Genomic DNA, 25,103 nt, shown 5'->3' with positions numbered 1-25,103 from the left:
AAACAACCAAGAGTCGAACATATTCCAGATGTCATCGAATCATAATGACTCAAACACATTATTCCGTATGCATTTTTAATTGTGGAACATTTTTGTGCAACAGTTAAACCGATTCCATGAGCTACAGGAAAAAGATGAACAGTCAACAGCTAACAATGGAAAAGCAGAGAAGAGCATATTTAAAATTTCATGCATCAAAGTAAGCAGTACATCCTGTGCTGCACTGGAAAATGTCAGAGGTCTAGCTTTGATAAACATGTGTAAACACTCGGTGCTGGTTTGGGTTTGTGTTCTTTGCATGAGATGATTTCGACAACTTAACTCCACTCATCTTCTTATCAGATATATGCTATCATTCTCTGCTCGCGTATGGCACAGGCTATGTTTTTGCATAAATTAATGAGCATGCCAAAAACAGTGAAAGCCTGCTATTTGAGCAAATTATAAACCTTTTTAAATAAAGAGTTTTAAGACACACAGTGGAATGAAAACATATGCAAATGAGCTGCCCTGCAGGACTGGATTGTTGCCATTCACTTAAATCAGCAGCAAACAAATCAAATAAAAAATATAGTCAAGCATTCAATTTTCCATATTTCTGTGGCATTAAAAAAAGTTATGTTTTTACAAATCTAGGCATTATTAAAATATACTTTATAGGATGTTCACCATGTAATAAAACATACAAAATAGATCCTACAGTAATAAAAGTAGAAATATTTACTGAAAATGTACATATCGGAGTCTGTACAGTGGAACAATCATTCCTTTGTGATAATATAATATACTATAATATTATAATTTCATATTTCATGATGGTTCACAGCAGGCTTTGGCTAGATGTTGGCAGAAGATCGCAGGATGTTGAATCGCTTCAGAGTCATGCGGATGAACCCGAGGTCGCGGTTCACCATTTCGAGGCGATTCTCCAGTGACACCTAAAATCATGAGGTTCAGAATGTTACGCAATCTATTTTACACTGATGTCTTTTGTTATGCATAAATATCTTTAAAATAAAAAATTCAAGTAACGAAAGAAAATACAAAAATGAGATGCAGAGCCTTTCATTTATAAAGTGTCTAAATCACTGGATTAACAACAATTTTCGTTATCATGGTTATGCAACATATTACACTTTAGGGATGAATTTAAAGCAAAAAATAACTATATCATGATATATACCATGGGTTTTAGAGATGTCAGCTTATATAGGTTTTAAAGAATTCAAGAGTTCTAATGATTGCAAAGTTTATTTATTTTAACAACTACTTTTCACAGTGCTTCTCACGTAATTATTATTGCTCTTTATTGTCTATTTATGGTGTTTTAATAATCTAAATGACATCGGTTAACAATCAATAACAGTAATAGGGCTCTATAAAATGTTTTTCTTAAATTTTTCTGGTAATCAGATGAAGGCATAAAACAAAGTGCTGCGGATCAGAGGTTTACTGTTAAAATTAAAAAGAAAAAAAAATTTGATTATGCATTCATGAATCTTACATTCTACTGCACATTAGTTATATAATTCTGTCACAGTTTCTTTAAGTTAAACCAAACTTTTATTTTGACGGGTTGCCGTAGAGAACTTGCAGCTGCTGTGTATGTGATATGATGGAAGTTTTTATCAAATTAAACGGTAAAATGTCTAAGCAGCTGAATTAAAAGTCGGTTTTTATTTACCCAGGCCTAGTCTATATGCATGTGAATGGAAAGTGATTGTGTTCCCACCTCGTCTTGCCTGGTCTGCAATGTGACTCGGGCCCCAGTTCCTGGAATCCGGCTCAGTGCTGCCTCAATCTGTGGAAAATAAATAAATATTGGGTGAAAGCATCACAGCACTCAGCAAATTGCTGGATGGAAACGGCTGAGATTAAACAACAGGGTTTGAATTAGCACTCCTCAGAATGAAGAGGAAAAGGGAAGCCTTTGCTAAAAACAGACGTGATTAACCAGCAGCATTATAAAGACAGGTTATGTAATGTGTAGTGCTGAGATCACAGCAGGAACATGTGCTGCCATACAGTCAGTTTAAACCAGCACGAGCCGTGAGTGAGTCACATGCTGCACATACTCTCACGTGATGTTGTGACATGCCTTCCATGAGCTTTCAGAGTTTCACAATGATTTTAGCACGTTTGTGGCCAGAATCGAAATGAGTGAATATACACACACACACACACAAAATTATAAATAAATATATAAACATATATACACACACACACACACACACACACACACACACACACACACACACACACACACACATATATATATATATATATATATATATACATACATACACACACATATATTAATTAATTAATTTAAAACTTATGTATTATTTAAAATGTATAAGGCCTACAAAAAAAAAAAAATATATATTGGAAACATGCAAATAACAACTTCGTTATATTCATGTATTATATATATTTATTTATTTTTATTTGTATAATTATATTTATTAAATGCACAGTTGCGAAATCATAAATCTATAGTTAAATCAGGTAATCAAATAAACATTATTAGTAAATTGTTACATATACATTTAACACCCATTAATTTTCACAGATTTTTCAACAGTGCATTTAATAAATAAATAAATACTTTATACATTTTTTTACTACATTTAAGTTAACTACACTATTAACTACTTATTTGTAAATATTAATTAAGGCATTAACTAACATGAACAATATATTTATGCAACATTTATTAACCTTGGTTAATGATATTAAAAAATGTTCATGTTAGTTCACAGTGCAACTAATGTTAAATACAACTTTTGATCTTGAAAATCTTTTCATCAATGCTATCTATTATTAAAATTCAATAATATTAATAAATGCTGTAGACGTTTTATTTATTTTTAGTTCATATTTACTAATGTAATTCATGTAAAAACATGAAAATGAAAAAAGGGGTTACCATTATATGAATATATGTGATCTCAGAATCAAGTGCTGTAGAGATCCATGTAATAACAGGAAATACCCCACAGTCACCTGCTGCTTTTCCTGTGTGAGCTCATCAAAGAGGCGCTCGGTGTCAGCCAGCGACTGAATACGAGGCAGACAGGAGAGGGACGTCTCTTCACTGGCGTCTTCCTGTTCCTCCCAGCTTTGTCTGACCACAGGCTCCTCGGACTCACTGCTCTCCGCAGGATCAGACGAGCCCACGCTGGACTGAGGGTACACTGAGGAGCAAATTCACACAAAACTTACACTTCCTGAGGAAATACCAGTGCTAACAGGGTTAACAGATAGTGAACGGTCATAAAGTTTTAGGTAAAGAATGTATTTATATATAGACTACCATTCAAAAGTTTAAAGTCTGTAAGATTTTAAAAGGTCATTTCTGCTCACTAAGGATGCATTTAATTGATGAAAAATACAGTAAAAACAGTAATATTGACAATAATTTAAAATAAATATTTTCTATTGTTTTATATGTTTTACAATGAAAATTAAAGCTGTTTTTTCAGCATCATTACTCCAGTCTTCAGTGTCACATGATCCTTCAGAAATAATTCTAATATACGGCTGATTTGCTTTACAAGAAAAATTTCTCATTTTTATCAATGTTGAAAACAGTTGTGCTGCTTCATATTTCTGTGAAAATCCATGCTCAATAAAACCACTTAACAAAACCATGATAAAATAACAGCATTTAATTGAAATAAATATATTCTGTAACATTATAAATGTCTTTACGGTCACTTTTTTGAAGTATTAAAAAAATAAATAATAAATTATATATATATATATATATGTGTGTGTGTGTGTGTGTGTGTGTGTTTTAAATAAAAAAAATTGCCACTTTTTTCAATTCTGTGATATATATTTATATAGTAAAATTTCTGGTAACATTTTTTATAAAGGTGTCCTTGTTACACATGTAAAATGTACTTACTATTATAATAACAATTAATTATGCATAATTACATGCAAGTAACCCTAAGCCAAACCCTAATCCTAACCATATACTAAGTACATGTAGTTAATTAAAATTACTCAGTATTTAAATGTATAACTGCACTGTAACAAGCACACCTTCGAATAAAGTTTAACCAAATTTTTCAAATGATGCAAATCATTTCTAATAATTTCAAAACTAAAACAGCATAACGTTTATAAAAGCAATACATAAATAACTATTATATAATATCAAATATAAAAGCTTAACTAAATGTAATTAATTTAGGAAAGTGTAAAATACAGTCAGTATCAGGGTTTCTTCTAAGGGTTGTCACTGCTTGATAGTTTAACCAGAAAAAGCAACAGTACCTTCCAGTCTCTCAGAAGACTTAAACTGTAACCTCTTCCTTGGACTCGGATGGGACGGTAGAGAGGAGCTGATGCCATTTCGATCAAAAGCTACATCAAACCTAAAACACAAGCCATTTATAAGACACGTTCTTTATTAAGAGATCAGTGCGGATGGAAAGTGAGTCAGATAGCAGGACAGAAATGTGACCTGCTCTGCAGGTACTCTTGGGATGGAAGAGAGTGACCCAACGCGGTGGAGAAGTTCTCGGTCGGGCAGCGCTTCGGACTGGACTTGGCTGAGAGAGGTGTGAGTAACGTGTCCCTCTTTGCTAACATAAAAAACATATTCAATCAGTGAAGCTGGACTTTTATGTGCCATTTTGAAAATGCAAGCTAAAGACTTGAGTCACTCACTGGGTGTGGTGGGAGGAACGGCTGTCTGTGTTCTGGGGGGCACAGATGATGACCTGTGACCCTCTGGAGAGAGACTCCTCTGGGCCCTGAGCACGGCACCGCTCCACTCCTCCACCGCGTCCCTCACAGAGCTCTCCACAAAAGCCACTGTAGGCCTCCTTCTCGCCAACCCTGAAACACAACACCAAATAACAATGACAATGACTGTAAACAAGTGTTGGGGGTCTCTAAATTACTTCCTTAGCATATATACACACTCCTGTTCAAATGTTTGGGATCGGCAAGTCTCTTATGCTCACTAAGTTTGATCAAAAATACAGTAAAAACAGCAATGCTGTGAAATAGCTGTACAATACTAACTGTTGTTCTTTTTAAATAGATTTAAAATCTAATTTATTCCTGTGATGGTAAAGCTGATGAGTTTATAAAAACATCACAATAAACCACAAGTAATACACATGACTCCAGTCCATAAATATAACTTTTAACTGTCACTTCTGGCCAAAATATCAGTCTATAATTCACAATAATAATGAAAGTTCATCTCCTGTTGTTCTCTCACATTTAAATCCACAGATATATTTGTTGAAGACTGTTTTGGGCTGTTTTTGCTTCTAAACAGTGCTAGATCTGTGCATATTTCTCTCCTGATTCTGAAAAAAGCAATATTATGGAAAGAGGACTCATATTTTACTTGGAAGCAACAGTCTGAAATTGAAATGTTTTGTGAAGCAAAAAGCCGCGTGTTTGTAAGAAACAAATCCATCATAAGACGTTAACTGATGGACTGCAGTGGTGTGGATTACTGTGATGTTTTTATCAGCTGTTTGGACTCTCATTCTGACGGCACCCATTCACTGCAGAGCATCCTTTGCTGAGCAAGTGATGTAATGCTACATTTCTCCAAATCTGTTCCCATGAGCAAACAAACTCATTTGCCTCTGGAATGGCCTGAGGGTGAGCAAAGTTGAATTTTTTTTGTGATCTATTCCTTTACGCAGTGTTTCATGACATACTGGAGGAACTGCAGCTGTTCGTGGACAGCGCACGGCCCTCAGTGGCTTTGGTGTCCTCCATCTGGATCATGGCCTTCATGGACGTCTTCTTTGGCTCTTCAGAGTGACCCTGAGTCTGTTCTCTCTCTGGTGGAGACAGCCATCTGATGACAGAGGATAGTTCAAGTTCGAAATTCCCTTCTCACAGTTTATGCACCATAATGATAAAGAAACGAAGACTGTGAATAAAGCAGTACCCTCGAGCTGTTCGGTCAGAGGATGGACCAGATGTCTGTTCACCCCTGAGACCAGCGCAGCTCCTCAAACCCACATCTACATCTCGCTGCCTTTTACTCGGCGAAGGCAGAAGATCAGGATAGTGGAACAAACTGGAAAGATTTTTAGGGATTCAAATTCATGTTTGAAAGAAACCGTAAAGCTGTGCACAAGCATCGGTCTAAGAATCAATAGCTGTGTTATATACAGGTAAGTGTATATCGTTCAAATTCATTGTTAAACAATAAAATAAAAATGTTTTAGAGCCATGATGAGCATGTGTTGTGTGTTTCGTACCCTGCTCCAGATGGTTGCGAGTCTCTGTGGAGAGATTGACGTGTTTTAGCCAGATTTTCATGCTGTAGCTGTCTGATTTGAGTTTCTAGCTTAGAGATGAACCTACAAAACCATGGAGAAATTCAGAAATAAAAAGATATTTAGTTAGTACACAAAAGGAATTTATATTACTATATTCTATAAAATTATAGCATTCATATTACTCCCATGTTACATACTACATGTCATAACATGTAGTAATTATTATAATTGTTAGAATCATGCATATTTCAAAATAAATTTGACCTTTTATAGACGGTCTAAACTTTATTTTATATGACTGGAAACACTTAAAAAATAAGGTTTAATTTGTTAAACTGGTAAAACTTTACAATAAGGTTCATTAGTTGACATTTAGTTAACTACTTTAGTTAACATGAACTAAGAATGAACATGAATACTACTGCATGTATTAATCTTAATGTCAATTTCAAGATTTAATGCATTATTAAAAGCTCGTTAGCATCAGTTAATGCACTGTGAATTACCATGAACTAACAATGAATGACTGTATTTACATTAGCAAAGGTTAACAAATACTGTAATAAATTTACTGTTCATGGTTCGTTCATGTTAGTTAATACATTAACTAATGGAAACTTATTGTAAAGTGTTACTGTTAAAGTTAAAAAAATTTATTAACATTAACAAAGGTTAAAATATATTTAATTGTTCATTCCTTATTTCTTTTTAAAATATTTTTTTTTTCATGTAAGTTAATGCGTTAACTAATGTTAATAAATTAGACCTTACTGTAAATCGTTACCTCATGGCTTTATTTCTTATTACTAAAAAATTTAATTATTAAAATTCACTTTTACATGATGTTTTAGCAGTGTGTGGAGACAACCACCCTGAAATGATAAAAAATCCATTCACTACTTTTTTTGTTTTAAATCCCTAATAAACCTAAACAGTCTCAATAATCAAGCAGTTTTGATTTTCTGAGCAATATGATGTCATACTGCTCAGGCCCCGCCCACAACCGCTGATGGACAAAGGACTGTATTAGCATATCTCCGCACTCGAGCAGCTGTAGCGACTACAATGCAGGTGTTTTGTAGTTGGATGAACAATAAGCGTCTTCATTTTCTCCACACATTAGCTCCACTGAGGACGTAGTGCATTAGTTCGATTGTAACGTTCCACCGAATACACCTAAATTAATTTATGCCGGCTCAAATCATTTTAAATTTCTGCTTTCCAAACGAAGGACAATTCAAGGTTTTGATTAAAAAATTTGAGGATGGATCAGTACCCACTGTTTGTGATCCAGCTGAACCTCAAGAAGTAAGTCTCACACTTTGTTTTTTATGATTATTTGCAAATTGCCTTTCCTCTTCCATGGAAGAAAGGGGCGGGGTTGAGCAGAGCTCATTAGCATTAAAAGAGACATGCACCAAAATGGGTTACGATGAATAGAGCTGTTTTTAACAAAGTAAAAAGGGTTGTTTTACACTACCATAGAGGAACTTTAACTAAAGTATGTTACAGACATTTCATGAAGTCCCTAAAGAATCGTACCAACTTGTGGAAAATGGGCATCTGATGTCTCCTTTAAATAATTTTTGTCAAATATTAAATCAACAGTTAAAAAAAATTACATTTAACAATAAATTAAATACAATTGTTAAACATAAATTTAAAATGAAATTGTTAAATGTTACATTTATAATATTTAGCTAAAACTATAGCTATAAATATAATATTTAGCTATAAACTATAGCTATAAATATAATACTTAGCTATAAATATGATACCAATTGCAGTTTTTAAAAAGAAATCTGACTACCTTTTCAATTCAGATATTTGTTCATTGGCATCAAATAGCTTATTTTCAGCGGAGACCAACTTGTCCTGTTAGAAAAGAAACAGCTGAATAGTTTGTGCACTTCTATATACACATATTTGGATCATGATGTCAGATAAAAACAGGTTTCACCTTTGCTCCTTCATGCTCCCTTCTCAGTGAATCATACTCGTGGAGGAGCTGCAAAAAAAACAACAACACTAAAAACAAGGCATCATCACATTGACCTTTACAGTCTATTATAACAGCATTTGGGAAGTTTAAGGGATTCTGCTCAGCTCACATCCTGTAGCATCTTGTGTTCGTTCTTCATCCGTGCCTCTTTCTCATCCACCTCCTTAAAGGCGTTCTGCACGGCCTCCTCCAGCTGACACAGGTGGTTCTTCAGTTTGGACACGGTGGTGTCTTTCTCACGGCTGCTGTGTTTGGCCTCTTCTAACCTCTGCTGCAGGGCCTGGACTGTGGCGCTGGCCGTGTTGTATCTCTCTGGCCATTCAGCCTGGACCACAAACACACAAACTTCAGGTCAACATGACGTTTCAAGCACATTTCAACCAAGTTTCCAGTCATTTATGATCATTATTATGATGCTAAAAAGAGATTTCTGAGGTGGCTGGTCAGGTACCAATCCTGAAAATAATACATTTAAACAATAATAACTATTAAGTGTACAAATGTCTCCAATAATATCAATAAAGAATATATAGTCAATATGAATAACTAAATAAAATAATAAAATTTTAGAGCAGAACATATGAATAAAAAATATATAGTATAAGATAACATAACTCAAAACGAGATACTAAGTTATCATTTTGTCATAATTATGACAAAAAAAATGTGGGGATGAAGTAATAAAATAAAAAAAATAATTATGAGATGCAAAGATATAATTATGAAAAATATCAAAATTTATGTCTTAATTATGACAAAACAGGAAGCCGTAATTTTGTTATAAAAAGTCAAAACAATGAAATATGAAGTCGTAATTATGACAAAAAAGTTATAATTATGATAGTCAAAATTGATATATAAAGTCATAATAATGATGTCACAATTTCAAAAAATATTATGACACAAAATCATCATAATGATATCAGAAAGTCTTAATTATGACAGTGAAAATTACAAGATTAAATGGATAATTATGACTCGTCAAAATTATAACAAATAATATTTTATATGTGTGTTTGTGTGTATGTACATGTATGTACATAGCAAAAGATGAAACTGACATAAAAATGTGCAACTATTAAATAAATTATGAGATTTAAAAAAAATCATACATATGATGGTCAAAGTAGAGTTAAAATGTCATAATTACAATATTAAAAGTTTAAATTATGAGATAAAAAGTCCTAAATATCTCATTTAAAAACGTATGAACTTCCATATTGACCGATACTGATATGCTTCACTTTATTGTTCTTCAAGGCATCCAGCTGCTAAACACTGAAAGCTGTTGAGCGTGAGGTCGCAAGGATGTTCTAAGTGGTTCCTAGGGTGTTGCTAGGAGGCTGTAAGTAACCTTTACACAGTAAATGTTCCAGATAGCTTTGAGTTGTAAAAAGTGAAATGTCTACAATATTCATAAAAAGCTGTTTCCATGACATGACCCCTTGAAAGTGCTTGTATACAGTTTAAACAATTTTGCTGACTACAAGCACAACTGCCACGTCAACATACAAGTCTCTCGTACACAACTGTATTTCCTGTTTTAGGTGGAGGCGGTGACTCATACCAGCTGTCTCTCCAACAGGTGGTTTGTGTTCTCCAGCTCTCGGATGCGTGTGCCCGCCTCTGTTAACGCTCGTTCCAGGTGTTGACATCTGCCAAACGATGATCACAGACACAGTCAGTCAGAGTTTATTGTGCGTTAAACGCCAGATGTGAGTGCAGATACAAACAAAGAACTGAAGAGTGCATCAATACACCACAATAGACCTAATGGATATTAGTTAGTTGTAGGTGTGTAACGATACACTCATGTCATGATTTGGTTTAATACACAACTCTAAAATGTTAAAATGGGGTTAACATTCTTTTTTTTATTTTATTGATAACTTCTAAGACTTAAATAGCTTATCAAATGTATTGCTTATTAACCAGAATAGAAATATTCACGAATGAAGAATGAGTTCAAACAGCTGATAACTCCAGTTCATCATCTTGTGAAGCATAAATCTGCACGTTTGTGAGATACAAATGCATCAGTAAGCCATTTTTAACTTCAAACTATTGGTTTCGACTAAAATATGAGCGCATAATTCATACAATTGCTTTCTCCAGCGAAAAAGTTGTCTCATCTGAATCAGGAGAGAAATATGCACAGATCAAGCACCATTTACAAAAGAGTCTAAAACAGCTATGTTGTGGATTTTAAATGCAATTTTAGGACTAGAGGGGATGGACTTCTACTAAAGAAAGCATTATTATGGACTCACATTTTGGCCAGTAAGTTTAAATGCCTTGATGGGTTTGTTTCTTGCAAACATGCTAAATTTCTCCAAATCTGTTCATATGAACAAAAACTCATCTATATCTTGGATGACCCGAGAGTGAGTAAAATTTCATTTTTGGGTGAACTATTACTTTAATTGTGATTTATTGTGACACAATATATTATGACACCCTTTGTTTTTATCTTATTAAAATGCATTATGCACAACTGGAACAGTATGAATTCATCCTATGTATCGTTTCTCACCTCTCAAGCAAGATCTGATTGCTTTTCTCCATGTCAAGAGGCAGATTCACCAGATCCAGTTTCTCCTTCAGCGCACTGATCTCAGCCTCGTAGTACGCTCGGAGATCCGTTATGTGACGGGCATGTTTCTCTCTCAGCTTTTGTCTCAGTCTAGTGAGATTAGACAAACCAGAAGTTAGTGTGGCAGCACTAGAGCATCAGAAATAACATTGGATAGGTTCAGCAAAGCACTCAAATATGATCCATCAGCATCTTCAACTACATTACAGTTTAAAAATTTGAGTTTCAAAAATACAGTAAATACAGCAATATTGTGAAATAATTACAATTTAAGATAACTGTTCTATTTGAATATTTTTGTAAATGTAATTTATTCCTGTGATGTGCAGCTGTATTTTCAGCATCATTACTCCAGTCTTCAGTGTCACATGATCCTTCAGAAATCATTTTAATATGATGACTTGCTGCTCAAGAAACAATTCTGATTATCAATGTTGAAAACAGTTATTCTCCTTCATATTTTTTGTGGAAACTGTGAGACTTTTTTTTCCTTCAGGATTCTTTGATGAACGGAAAGTTCAAAAGAACAGCAATTATTTAAAAAACGGAGAACTTGTAACATTATAAATGTTGTTACTGTCACCTTTGATCAGTTGATAATGCATCCTTAAAGGATCATTCCTTGCATTCATTTATATAAAAAATAAATAATTATTTTGAATGGTAGTGTTAGACAATGTTCATCTAAGGGCAGTAAGGAAGTTAAAAGGCAACTGCTAAATACAATTGTGCATGAATTGTCGGTACACATTATTTTAAAGAAAAACCCCATATCTCCAAAACATTTTCTTGACTGAGCTTTTCAACATACCACATTTAAAGGATAATTTGATGAATACAAATTTCAAAAGAACAACATTCACTTGAAATCGAATCTCTCATAATATCATAAATGCCCTTACTGTAATTTTATCAATTTAACATGTACCTGCTGAATTAAAGTATTCATTTCTTATGACCAGCTTGCTTAATTATTATGCATTTTTGGTGACCAAGTATTCAAAATCAGTTTTGACTTTAATCTGTTGTAAATGTCATTTCGTGTTAACTTTAGGGGGGTTTTCACGACTCTTACAGTGAGAGAACAACTGGGTCCTCTAGTGAGGTCACCCGCTCCGGTTTCCCACCGCCTGTCTCTGCGCTGCTTCTGTTGGGCCTGAACATGTCCGGAGCAGACGGTCCTCTGGGCTGAACGGTGACCGTGGCAGTGTGGCTGCCCTCATCCTCACTGTTGGCCTGGTTTGCACGGTCAGGCCCCTGCTGTGCAGACAGACTGCTGGCATTAGACATGCAGTCGCTGTCACTGTGGCTGCGCAGGGCCATGGAGTCGGGACTGATGGGCGCTCCACTGCTCCTGGGACAGGCCCGGACCTGTGCTGACGGACTGCTGAAGTGGGACGGCGACGTGAAGCCTGACGTGCGATCTGACGTGCGATCCTGCTTCACATGCACGGTGGAGTCCACAGTCAACACCTGGGTGAGGGAGCAACAGATGAGACGTTTGGCTCCTTAATTAATTCTTGTGATAATTGGTTCTGCTCTGACCTGAGGAGACGAGGCGGATGAGTTGATTAAGGAGTCCCATTCCTGGCCTCTGGGGTCTGCTCTCCTGCTCTGGTAGATCTCCCGCAGGGACAGACGGTTCTCATCTGGAGTCTGTGTGAGACAAAACAGCTTGTTTGTCACTTTTTAATTAACCCTTTAAGGCCTGCTGTATCATATTTGCTTTGCACATTTAAGGATCAACGTGATCAAAACTTCTGAAAAGCCTGTTGTACACAATCTGAAAACATGCAACATCTACAGCTTTTAAGCAAGTATGATTGTACAAACGTCTGCCTTCAGGTGTTTGGCTTTAAAATATTTACTGATTTCTATAAAATAAACGTAAAAATATATTTTGTATTGTTAGGAATATTTCAAGATAAACACTTTATAGACTGAAGCAACTTTCGGTTCACTTGTTTATACAAAAATCATTTATTTATTTTTTTAGAAAAAGTAATGTTAAAATGTGCCTTTTGAGGAACATTAATTTGTTCATTATATTTTTTGCCACTAAAACTTAAAACTTAACTTGTATAGCTAAAATTTTCTAAAAGGAATAAAAATGAAAATATATATTAGCTACCAAAAAAAAAAAAAAATGTAATTTATTATACATCATAAAACATTATTCTGTCATTTTATTTTATACTACTATCTTAACTTAGCTTTTTCAATGTTGTTACTTAAAGGGGGGGTGAAATGCTATTTCATGCATACTGAGTTTTTTACACTGTTAAAGAGTTGGATTCCCATGCTAAACATGGACAAAGTTTCAAAAATTAAGTTGTACGTTTGAAGGAGTTTTTTGTTCCCAAAATACTTCCGGTTTGTCACAAGTTTCGGAAAGTTTTTTTCGAGTATGGCTCTGTGTGACGTTAGATGGAGCGGAATTTCCTTATATGGGTCCTGAGGCACTTCTGCCGGAAGAGCACGCGCTCCCGTATAGCAGAGCACTGAGAGCACAACAGACTTCACTGATCAGAGCGAGAGCGTCACGAAAAGTCACAAAAGGAGTGTGTTTTTGGTTGCCAGGGCAAGAAAACCCTGCACAGATTACCAAAAAAAACCGCATTAAGGGACCAGTGGATGGAGTTTATTTCTACAGAGCATCAATGGAGTTGTGCAAGTGTTTTTGTTTTTTCCCTGCATTTCGAAGATGCTTGTTTTACAAACAAGGCCCAGTTTGACGACGGATTTGCACATCGTTTATTTCTTAAGGATGATGCAATCCCAACAAAAAAGGGTCACGATCGTGTGTTGGAAACGCATGCGGTGAGTAAAACTGCTTAAAATATCTCTGCCTTCTTGTTAGTGCGTCCGCCTCCCATTGGAGACCCGGGTTCGAGCCCCGCTCGGAGCGAGTCGTTGCTGCTGCTGCTCTCGTTCAGTTTCAGCCTCGGGATCTGATTCCGGATCATAAATAAACGTCTGAATCTGACTGTAAGCCATGGTTTGTTTTGGATGATGGTTTTTCCCTCACGGTAATGTCACAGCTTCCACATGCTCTCAACACAAAAGCCTATTCGCTCTCGTGATTCTTTAGCTCCGCCCACACGTCACGCCTCCAGGCGCTCGTGTTTTTCCGGGAAAAATCTGTACAGACTATCTTTCTCTTATGAATATAATAAAACTAAAGACTTTTTGGAGTTATGAAGGATGCAGTACTACTCTATAGGTACTCAAGATTAACAGGATATTGAGTGAAAACAAGCATTTCACCCCCCCTTTAATTTTTCCTAGAGACCAAGTTAATAAACTTGTACCTGCATTAGGAAGAAGGACGCACTTTCAAAGTTGTCAGGTAGAGGGCGGTATAACTCCCTCTCATCCAGTTTCCAGTAAGACAGGCCTGGAAAACCAAAGAGAGTAAGAATATGTTAAAGGCAATTTCAGAAAATAGCCAAAATCTAAACTTCTTCAAATCTAACATTACACATTAAAATACCTAAAAAAAAATAACAAAAAATCTTGCACCCCTCCTGTGTGCAAGTGGAGCTTGATTATTAGTGAAATGTTTTACCTGAGGCTTCAGACACCAGACTGTCACTTCTCTTTAAAGGCAATGGATGTGTGGAGGCTGTGCTGCATCCACGCTGAGGGAAAAGCCAGAAAACAGATGCTTATTATACTCAGAAAGCATTTTTAAAAGCACACAGAGGCCTCTAGGAACACTCAACATAAGAAGCTGAATAGAGATGCTTCATCTTATCTCTGAAACAGCAAATGATGCACAATTCAGACAGTTTATACGAGATGCAGGACAGAAATTCTTAACAATTATAAATCTGACATTTTCTGCCTTTAAATTTAGAAACGGACATGATATAGAAAATATTTTACAGTAGAAAATATGACATTTTAAAAAGAGTTTACTACTTGAAATGGTAAAACAAACATAAAAAAAAACACTTTAATACGTTATATAAAGATCCTTCCTGTTCAAAATGTAAAAAACATCGTTTAGTATTAGCAGATGCTTACATCAGGTAAGTGATCACTGTGCTCCTTAAGAGATCCTGCTCCTGCCGTGCTCCTGTCCCGCTCCTCCACATATGACGTCCGGTTTGGTGTTGTTCGGCTCTTTCTCTGTCTGTGTCTTTGCCTTTGGGCCCAGGAGGTCAGAGGTTGACTACACAACATTCAACACAAAAGAGTTGGATCTCTTAATGTGATAAAAATGATTAAACAGAGTTCATTAAATCTAGTCTGGATCCAAGTTTCCTTAAACCCACTCCCACAAACATTGTAATATTGTACATCATATTAGAGCGGCTATCAACATAAGGGAACCCAACTTTTCCCACAGAGTTGGGTTACCTTTTAACTCCCCCGTGGGTTAAAGGTTTGCATAAATTACATTTGACTGAAACCCTTGAATTGAAACATTTTGCATTCTACCTATGATAAAACTGCGCTAGATTGATAGGTTTTGTAAATGAGGGCTACTGGTAGGCAGCATTTGAGCTGTGTTTATAATCAATGTGCATTATAGTGACTGTAAAATATGTATTTTAGGTATGGAAATTACATATTTGATATTTGGTATTTCGTCATTGTGCTACTTTAGACAGTTTTTGACTGACATGGGCTAGTTTTGTCATGCAGACCTGGCAACCCTGGCTTTACAGAGCAGAGCAGATGCTTTCAGTTTAGTGTAGCGTACATTCTAGCTAAACTAAATGACTTCTTTTTAAAAATAAATAAATAAATAAAAGGAAAACCAACAGTTTAGGTGTGCATTCATACAACACACAGTGTTTAAGTAACTCCATCCTTCTTGTTATACAAAAAATATATTTCTAAATAGTTATTTTTTGTTATTTTTCATTTTAGATAACGATAACAACACTGATTACGGTTATAAAGACTATATTGTGTAGTTTAAACATATTTGATTTGTGTTATTTCAGTTTTGATGACTGCTGAACTGTAACTCTACCTTGTTAGTCTCTGATCAGTCGGCACATCGAGTGCAACCGTCCCAGTCGTCTGGAGCTCGTCATTGGCTCTGCTCAGAGGGTTTTGGCCCAGAGGGCTTGTGAGAGGTATAGGTGATGGTGTAAAACTCCCATCCGGCTGGTTCGGGGACCACAGCACCTCGTCTCTCCCCTCTGTAGAACTGGGCCGCCAGGCTCCTAACCCATGTTCCCAGGTGGAAAGAGTCCCGTATCCACTGCTCAGGACAGTAACCATCCCCTCCTCTGATCTCTCCTGAGGGTGAACGGTGAGCTGGGGGGGTGACAGAGGTCCTGGACCTGACAACATGAAGGTGTTCTCCACCGGGTCCTCTAGAGGCTTAGGGTTCTTACTGGGCTCCAGAGAGTGAGTCTGTGTGCTGATTTGGCGGTTTTGTAACTGCACTAGAGCCTTAATTTCATCCTGTATGAGCTGGAAGAGAACATACAAGAACGTCAAAACAGAAGGAAACTACTTATTTATGATGTTAGTCTGGATTTTTATAATTGCTCAGTTTAAGGACAGAAAAACACTATATATATACACAAATGCAATTTGGAATCATTAAAGGGTTAGTTCATCGAAAAATCATAATTATGTTATTAATAACTCAAGTCAACATACTGCAAGCGCAGTTAACAACACAACGCAATGAGAAATGAACCTCAACACTCAACTGATAGTTTCCTTAAAAATATGTATATAAACCACGTCTAATACAGTTAGTTTAGCTTAATTTTAACTAAGCGATATTCTCACAGAGTAAAACATTGATTTCTGAATGCAGCAATCCACGAGGTCAAGACAAGTTGAGAGATTAATCAAAATTTAAATCGAAACTATAAAATCATTTATAAAACGGTCAACAAAAAAGGGTTCACTGCCGTTTTCCATCAAAATTAATGCTTAATGTTTTAAAATCTGAAATTAAGAAATTAGTTGTACTGTAAATGTATTAATATTTATGATATTACTTTTTATTAAATATATATATATTTTACTGAGAAATAGTATTATTAAAAAATTATTTTTTATTATTATTGTTATTTAGTTATTATAATAAATATTATTACTCATTTATATCCATAATGATATATCAATTTAATTCAAATAAAACGACACATTGTGATAACAACACTGCTTCAAACAAAACACAGCAAATCTGGAACTCTTCATACTTATTTAAAATTTTGAATGCAATGTTTAATTATTATTATTATTATTATTTTTATTAATAAATTGCACTTAGATTTAATTCCCCAAATCATGCAGCCCGAATATCTAGATGCATGTGAGAAGCATATGTTTGAAGCCTTACACTTGCACAACCAGATTAAACACAATGAAAAACCTTAACTCCATCAGACACAAAGCACAACACTCTGCAACATGAACAATAACTTGGTATCAGTCCAGATACAGTAGGTTGCTTTGGGAAACATACCTGTATTTGGCACTGGTACTGCTCCTCCTGAGCAAGGATTTGCTCTTGATATTGCTTTTCCACTAACTGAAAGAGATGAAGCCACCGGCCCTGTTAGAATCAGAAAAAAACACTGTCTATATGTCAGTATGGAAGACGGAAAAGATCTGATTTTGTGGATTCAATGACCTGCTGGAAATGCTAAGACAGATAAATTGCTGTGTTTTGGTCAGATGGGCTAGTTGAAATTTTGAGTGCAAAAATATTGCCAAAATCATCATACTAATTTTTTTAAAGTCAGATCCAGTGAATCTAAACTAGAATGGATTATCCACAAAGCTAGAAATAAAAAAAGTCGTGGAGCATTTTGATAAATATATGCACATATTTTAATAATACATTTTTTCAACACATCACTATTAAGATCTATAATATGCATTCAAAAAATATAAAGTTTTCATTTCATGCCGACTTCAGGACTCAAGAAACTTCTCATTTGAATTTTCTAATCACATTTGTGATGTCAGGAATCAGATTGTGGGATATTCATCACATGTAGACAAAAATTAGAAAGCAGAGATTGCTATATATATATAGGGTGATTTTTACAATCATGCCAAATGTAAAGCCCTTGAGAACTTCTAAATGATCTTATTTGTGATGTCAGGGATCAGCTGCATTGTGGGATGTTCTCCACAGCTCTGAGCGTGGCTGCTGCTGCTGTCTCGACTCCTATGGGAGAACCCAGACAATGGCCCAAAAACCTGGGCCGTGACAGCATGAGGGAACGGACAGCGTGGTCTCGGGCATCTGCGCACCTCACAGTTCTTCCAGATCTCAGGGTCGGTCTCGCCGCTGCTCTGGATCTCCTGGACCAGGGCTCGGAGCGTCTCTATGGAGCTGGGGTTGATGAAGGGCAAACTTCTCCCTGAGCTGAACTCCTCCTCGGTGCGAAGACACAGATTCCTAAAGCATGTGATACAAGAACAGAGTGATTTTAAGTCATTTCTACCCTGAGGGCTTGTTGTGGATTTAAAACAGCTTATCAACAGCATCTTTGTACATGCAAAAACATCACTAACTTTATTTTTGGTTCTGTTTTCAGCTAAATAAAAACTTTCATTTTGGTTTCAGTGAAAATTTTATTTCAGCACATCACTATTAAGATCTATAATATGCATTCAAAAAATATAAAGTTTTCATTTCATGCCGACTTCAGGACTCTAGATACTTCTCATTTGAATTTTCTAAGCTCATTTGGGATGTCAGGAATCAGCTGAATTGTGGGATATTCATCACATGTTGACAAAAATGAGAAAGCAGAGATTCTGAATGCAATAATGCATGATATCAAGTAGGACTAAGAGATTAATCAATATATAAATTGTTAATAAAAACAAAACAAAAGAGAAACTTCTGATCTCCCGGAAGCTTTCCACCAAAATAAAAGCTTGCTGGTTTAACGTTTGACAATCAGGAAATTAAGACAAACTTAAATAGCTGCATTATCATTTGTACAGGTGCACTGGAACATACATGCATTATTATATTATAATTCTCAAATAATCATTTTCTAATTTTACTGTGAAACAGTATTATTACAAAATGTATATGTTTTATTTTGTTAGATATTTTACCTTGTAAATTATAATAGCCATGATAAAAATACAAATAAATATTAGTATTTAATATTCATATATATTGACATTTTTAAAAAGCACACAAATTGTGCTACAAACATTCAGAGCAAACTTGGAGCTCTATTCTTTTATTTATTTATTTTAAATAGCATTTTAAAATGTAAAGCATTATAGTAGTAAATCTTTTTTTTAATATATTGATTTATATTTATAAAAGCACATTTATATCTATTTCACAAACCATGCAGCCTTAAAGGCAGAGTTTTATCCTCATTTCCTCATCCTCAAGTGCATTTCTTTCTTGGGTAATGCAAAAGAGGCTATTTTGAAAAATTGGTGTAACCAAAAGGTTGTTGGTCCCCATTTCCTTCCATAGTATAAGGGGAATAAAAAAGAACTATGGAAGTCAATGGCTACCATCAACTCTTTGGTTACCAGCATTCTTCAAATATCTTCTTTTGCATTCAGCGGAAGAAAGAAATTTCTATAAGTTTGTAATAACTTAATGAAAATAATTTCATTTTTGTGTGAACTGTCTCTTTAAACATCTAGAAATGCACATTTACAGAAATGCACAGCGTGTGTTTCAAGCCTTAGAGAGATTGTTGTGGCTTTGAAGCAGCTTATTGACAGCCTTTTTTTCTTTTTTACCTTATTTTGTTAGAAATGTTGCATGCTGGTGTGGTGGAGGGTCTGTTGTCCCCTTCTGTGGTCTGAAGGAAGCCCTCGGGATGGGACGCGGAGCACTCCTCTTCGGGGAGACCTGATACATTGTCCTCAGAGGAGACGATGGACGCCTCGCTCTCCTTCCCGCCATTGGCACTGATCTGATCGTGGCTCAAGGCGACAGAGCTGGACACGTCCTCAGAGATGCTGTCATCTGTGAACATGCTTAAACAGCCGTGGACAAACACTGTGTGCGAGCGCTGTTTAAAATAATGAAGAAAAGCAGAGGACAACACCGTGTTACATGATCCACTTCAAAAAAGTGAACACTTATCCAATGCAGCTAGGACTCAAACCTGCACCCTTTCAACTACCAAAACAGATTTGTAACCAATGAGCCACCTATCCAAGAAAATAAAATCATTCACATTCAGAATTTTTTACTTATGCATATGTTTTTAAAGCTCATATTAAACAAGTCAATTGCAAAAAGTAAATAAATATTTATATTTATAAATATGTGTGTGTGTGTGTGTGTGTAATTCTTAAAAATACTAAAGGAAATCAACTTTTGCAGGTGTAAGGATTAATCTAGGCCTAAATGTAAAATTTAGTGTTTGACAACTTTATTAAATTTCTGTATATTTCTTACAAGCTGAAGGGCACAGGTAAATGTGACATTTATTAGAATGGGTTTTATGTGAAGATTGTTTCAAGTTCACTTAAATTATAAGTTGTTATTTTTTTTAAAGTCTAATAAATGTTCAAATTGATAGCTCTCAGATATACAGTAATATTGAATGGCTACAGTCAATGGTTCAATATTTGAAAGAAAAAACGATTTCACATATTAGAGACATCAGTATCAGTGATACTCGCCTTCAGTCATAAAAAAGATGCCATTACATAAATATTACAACTTATATAGTGTCTTTATGTTGTTTTATGTTTTAAAGATGACAAGTTACCCTATTTCAGTAACTTTATTAAAGTAATCTTACAGTAGGACTCAACACGGATTACTGTCAGACTTAAAAATCCTTCATCACTTGAATTAAGATTATAATAAGTTAATTCATTTTAAAAGTACAGCCACCACAACATCATAACCTCTTTTTACTTTGAAATTGTTCTGAGGTTTAATACAGATTTAAAATCATAAGATATTGTTTAATAGTTATGATATTATTTCTAAAATCTTTGCATAGCTATAACAGCAAACACTGTCATCTAACAGTACTAATCTTAAAAAAATAAAGCATAAACTCAAACCCATGTCTCATATTCTGTGTCCTAAACTCCTGAAACACTGGTGTCTCATATTTTAAAGTCAATGCAATTTGGGAAAGAAATCAATCCAATCTGAATGTGTGTGATATTTTGTCATTTTTAACATTTTCATAAGTAACTGTCATTTAATCACAAATTTTTCTCTCTCAATAACAGTAACAGATTACAGTTACATTTATTTTGTTATTAAATTGCTTAATTGCGTTACATGTAACGTCAACTAGTTACTCCCCAACACTGTTCACAACAAATGCCATTCATTGCGATGAACTTGAATGGAGAGCAACAGCAAGGTGTAAGAGCAGAAAAAGCCAGAAGCACACACATTAAGTCTTCAAATCAATTAACAACACAAAGCTAATAAATTAAACAACAATCAAACCCCGCCGCTGGTGTGTTTTATCGCACTGTTATTCTGAAAGATGTCAAGCAGCTCGTAGATGTGGACACAGCGCTTCCTGTTCGCTCGAGCAGCCGAGCATTATCTCTGCAGGCCTCCAAACACATTTACAGTCACAATAACTCCAAAGTGCCGTGTCACTTACTTGTTACTTTGTATTACCGCTTGTTCTCCCATTGTGACATCCCTCTCCGTCTCTTCATCCGTCACTGTCTGACCGCTTCGAGCTCAACCTCCTAACCAGCGACGACACACTGCGCCGCGAAACGCCATTGGTGCAATGAGTTCAAAAGGCGTCAATTGATTGGCCAGCGCAAATAGTCAACGTCACTTAAGGCTCTGTGATTGGTTCGTTCTCAGGATTCTGCGCATTTTAAGACCAAATTAGTGGTTTTGATTGGCTCTCTTTATTGTTACCCTGCCGCAGTCGGCTTCTGTGCTATCTATTCTAAGAATTTTTATGGGGGAAAAAACATAATTAAAAATGTATATATTTTAAAAATAAAAGGAAATTCATGGGTTGTATTTCAGTTTTAGAAATAAATTAAAATAAATAAATGAAAGATATATTTTCCTTAAAATACATTTATGATTTGGGCACCAAATGTACTTAATATTATTTTTTTACCCAAAAATTCCATTAACGTAATGTAAAAAAAAAACATTAAACAATATAGCAATATGTATTCTTTTGTATTGCACTAATACAACATCAATTACTGCATTATTGCACTCATGAAGATCTCTATTTGAGAATAATAATAAACGCATATATTACAATAGTGTTAATTTAGTAAAAAAAAAAAAAAAAAGGCCCTTAATTGAAAATATTTTCACAATTCAACCATTTCCTCTAGACCTCAAATATGCTTCTTAAAAAAAATAATCTTTTTGTTTTAACTTGGTTAAAAGTGAATTAAAAAAAAAATATATATATATATATATATATATATATATATATATATATATATATATATATATATATATACACACACACACATTTAAATACTTATTTTGTGTTTCGTATTGGTGGCTCATCAAAACAGGTTACTAGTTTTACTGTCAAGTCTGATTTTCTGGTGGAAAATATAATGTGGTAAATTTATGGAAGGACATAAATTTTGCAATTCAATGAACAAAAGAGTTTCATACACAATGAATGTCATATTTATTGACAGATATACAAAATTCCAAAGTGTGACCTTTTTTTTGTCTTTACATGAAAATACATTGTATTACACGAGGTAATAAATACAATAAAAGACGAAAGTAATGGCATCACTATAATACTTTTCAGAATCTCCCCGATTATATCCATTAGTGCGGCCAAAGAAAAAAAAAACTTTTATAACTTATCCTGTGACCTATTTCTAAAAGCACAAACCTAGTCTAATTTGTAAAAGTCATGCAAATTCTAATGTGGGACCTTTCATCCGGTTGCATGCATTTTGCGTATTAGTTCTTAAAGATACTATGTGGTCAAAGAAAAAAAAATGTATAAAAAAAAAAAAGTCAACAGTTCTGGATCTCTTGCATTTATAAATCAGAAGATATATTCGCTGAATGGTGCCTTTTTCCCTCCAAAATTGCAGACGAAAAGTGCAACTCTTGCAACATAAATGCTCCGTTTTCTGATTGTTTTATCCCCTCAAAGAAAGGCATGCATGATTCCCGTGTGACAGTTCTTTTAGCCGTATGGAGACAATGGTGAAGGAGGCGCTAGGATCTGGCATTTCTCTCTGTTTCTGCCAGACACTCCCGAACAAGCCCTCTGGCATGAATTATACCTACAAAAAAAAAAAAAAAAACATGACACAATACGAGTTTAATATGAGTGCATGATTTAAAATCTGATATTCAGAAGCTGATCTATTTATTTCATCATCGATTTGTCCACAAACCTCTTTTAAGTCGCTCCATGGCACTTTTACTCCCTGCATATGTCGGCCTTATTTCTTTCCCAAGTTCTTCAATGATAGCGAGGAGCTCAGCATATTTACTCTGAGGTACTTGGCTCCCATTTGGACCCTAAACATGAGATAAGAGAGAGAGCAAGACAGAGAAACATTTTAAATAAACTTTTTGTTTGGATAGAATGGGTTTTAAAGTGTAAAATTAAGAGCGTCAAACCTGTTATTTTAAATTAAAAATTGTATTACATTTATGCATTTTTGTTATTTAATAAGACTATGCAGTTTTTATGTTTGTTATTTTAGTATATCAAGTTAAACTAAATGTATTTTTTATTAATATTTTTAATTTGTTATTTCCATTTATAATTTCCATTTTCATTCTAATTTTAGTAAGTCATTTTTATCATTTTGTTTTATAAATGTTTTTATAGATTTTATTTCAATTGTAATAATAATTTTGTCACATCAAGTTAGACTACAACTTTGAATGTTTGTACTTTTAATGTTTTCATGTTTTATTTTAATTTTAGTATTCATTTTCATTTTTTAATGTCTACATAGTTTTTGACATTTTGAAAAACTTTGCCTTGACAACAAGCTGAAATAAAATATGTTAAAAGGTATTTTGTTTCAAGTAACATTTTTTTTTTCTTTATTTTAGTGTTAGTTAACTATAATAACATGAAACCTACCTGTGGGAATCCCAACGAAGGCGGCCCAAAGTCATTCAGCATTGGTTTGTATGATTGTATGGTTGCCATTGAAGACGGAGAGGGAATGTTTCCTTGTTAAAACAACAAAACAGATCAATAACTGTACGAAACAACAACAACTTAAAATTAACATAGACACATATGACTTTATTTCAAGTCAGACTTGCAGTAACCGTGATATAACCCTTGTGACAACTAGCCCCTGCCTTCGTTCTATGCGATACCACCCTCAACCGCTAGGTGTCTCCAAAGAGCAATAAAAAAACGGCACGTCTGAATCCGATCAATCAACAGCCCGAGAGACAATCATGGAGGAAACGGCACGGGCTTGATCTTAGCCGCTGAAAGGATTCATTTTTATCACAATCTAGCGGCCTCCACGCAAACCCATCCGGCCACGCCGCGACGCGGAACCTTCGGGAAGAACCCGAACATGCACCTAACGCCGATATTTAGCCCTAAAGAAGGCGAGGAATGCGTTTTTTCCACTAGTAATAATGGCGGATGTGAAGGATCTGACCCTGTAGCGATCAGACTGGACAAAAACTACACACGGCTTTTCCCCAGGTATTCTTTCTCTCGCCAATTCTTACATTCGACCAAATACACTCAAGACGAAGAGTTTTCCACGCTTTTTCGGCATACCTTGGTTCCCAGAAGTTCCCGGAAGGTGTTGATGGAGATTGGGTTTGTAAGACATACCTGAAGAGATAATAAATGAGAGAAATAAAATTGTCCCTAAAATCAGCGGAGCGTCCGTCTCGCAGACACTTTTTGTTTACAGCACCGGCAAATATGGCCGCGTCACTCCTCATGACACCCACACTGTTGTCCATCATCATCACAAAGAACTCAAGACAATTAACACATAATTAATGAAAAAAATAACCAATGTTGTCCTTAATCACAGTAACAACTGGAGAAGTAAAAAAAAACATTAATAATAATTATATATATAAAAAAATAATATATTTACCTTAAGATTTTTCTTCTAGTTTTATTAAAGTTTAACTTAAAAAAAAAAGTTCTTTTTTTTCCAATTTTTTTTCTAAGATCTAACATTTGAATTTTGGAACTATATTTTAAAAAGGCGGGAAGATAAGATTCCAAAATAACTTGCAAAAGTTTAATTCGATTTATGGTGGATTATTATTTTAAAGCTTTGTACATAATGTATACTGAAATAA

General features: G+C 34.9%; 2 protein-coding genes across 3 annotated transcripts; both read right to left on the bottom strand.

Moving 5' to 3' along the window:
- Window positions 1-61: 61 nt before the first annotated feature.
- Window positions 62-21,558, bottom strand: LOC113054715 (M-phase phosphoprotein 9-like). 2 transcript variants are annotated; one of them, XM_026220451.1, is made up of 24 exons: window positions 21,436-21,558; window positions 19,586-19,860; window positions 18,113-18,260; window positions 17,316-17,405; window positions 15,855-16,303; window positions 14,897-15,044; window positions 14,436-14,508; window positions 14,179-14,264; window positions 12,413-12,523; window positions 11,943-12,340; window positions 10,808-10,957; window positions 9,842-9,929; window positions 8,384-8,599; window positions 8,233-8,280; window positions 8,083-8,147; window positions 6,252-6,353; window positions 5,936-6,067; window positions 5,700-5,842; window positions 4,684-4,854; window positions 4,478-4,598; window positions 4,288-4,388; window positions 3,007-3,197; window positions 1,733-1,801; window positions 62-938 (listed from the first exon to the last, which is right to left on the bottom strand). In XM_026220451.1, the coding sequence occupies exons 2-24, from the start codon at window positions 19,822-19,824 to the stop codon at window positions 837-839; spliced, it is 3,441 nt and encodes a 1,146-aa protein (XP_026076236.1). In that variant the 5' UTR covers window positions 19,825-19,860; window positions 21,436-21,558; the 3' UTR covers window positions 62-836. The 2 variants fall into 2 exon arrangements, with proteins under 2 accessions (XP_026076236.1, XP_026076237.1); XM_026220452.1 differs by having other exon boundaries at window positions 17,316-17,381.
- Window positions 21,559-22,434: 876 nt separating this feature from the next.
- Window positions 22,435-24,797, bottom strand: LOC113054714 (cyclin-dependent kinase 2-associated protein 1-like). The gene is made up of 4 exons (XM_026220450.1): window positions 24,562-24,797; window positions 23,896-23,987; window positions 23,192-23,318; window positions 22,435-23,077 (listed from the first exon to the last, which is right to left on the bottom strand). Exons 1-4 carry the CDS (start codon window positions 24,614-24,616, stop codon window positions 23,010-23,012), a joined length of 342 nt encoding a protein of 113 aa, XP_026076235.1. The 5' UTR covers window positions 24,617-24,797; the 3' UTR covers window positions 22,435-23,009.
- Between the last annotated feature and the right edge of the window lie 306 nt (window positions 24,798-25,103).

This window comes from Carassius auratus, chromosome 35 (assembly GCF_003368295.1).
Source record: "Carassius auratus strain Wakin chromosome 35, ASM336829v1, whole genome shotgun sequence".
Taxonomy (NCBI): Eukaryota; Metazoa; Chordata; class Actinopteri; order Cypriniformes; family Cyprinidae; genus Carassius; species Carassius auratus.
The sequence above is the reverse complement of the archived record's forward strand: the minus strand, read 5'-3'. Positions and strand labels throughout refer to the sequence as shown.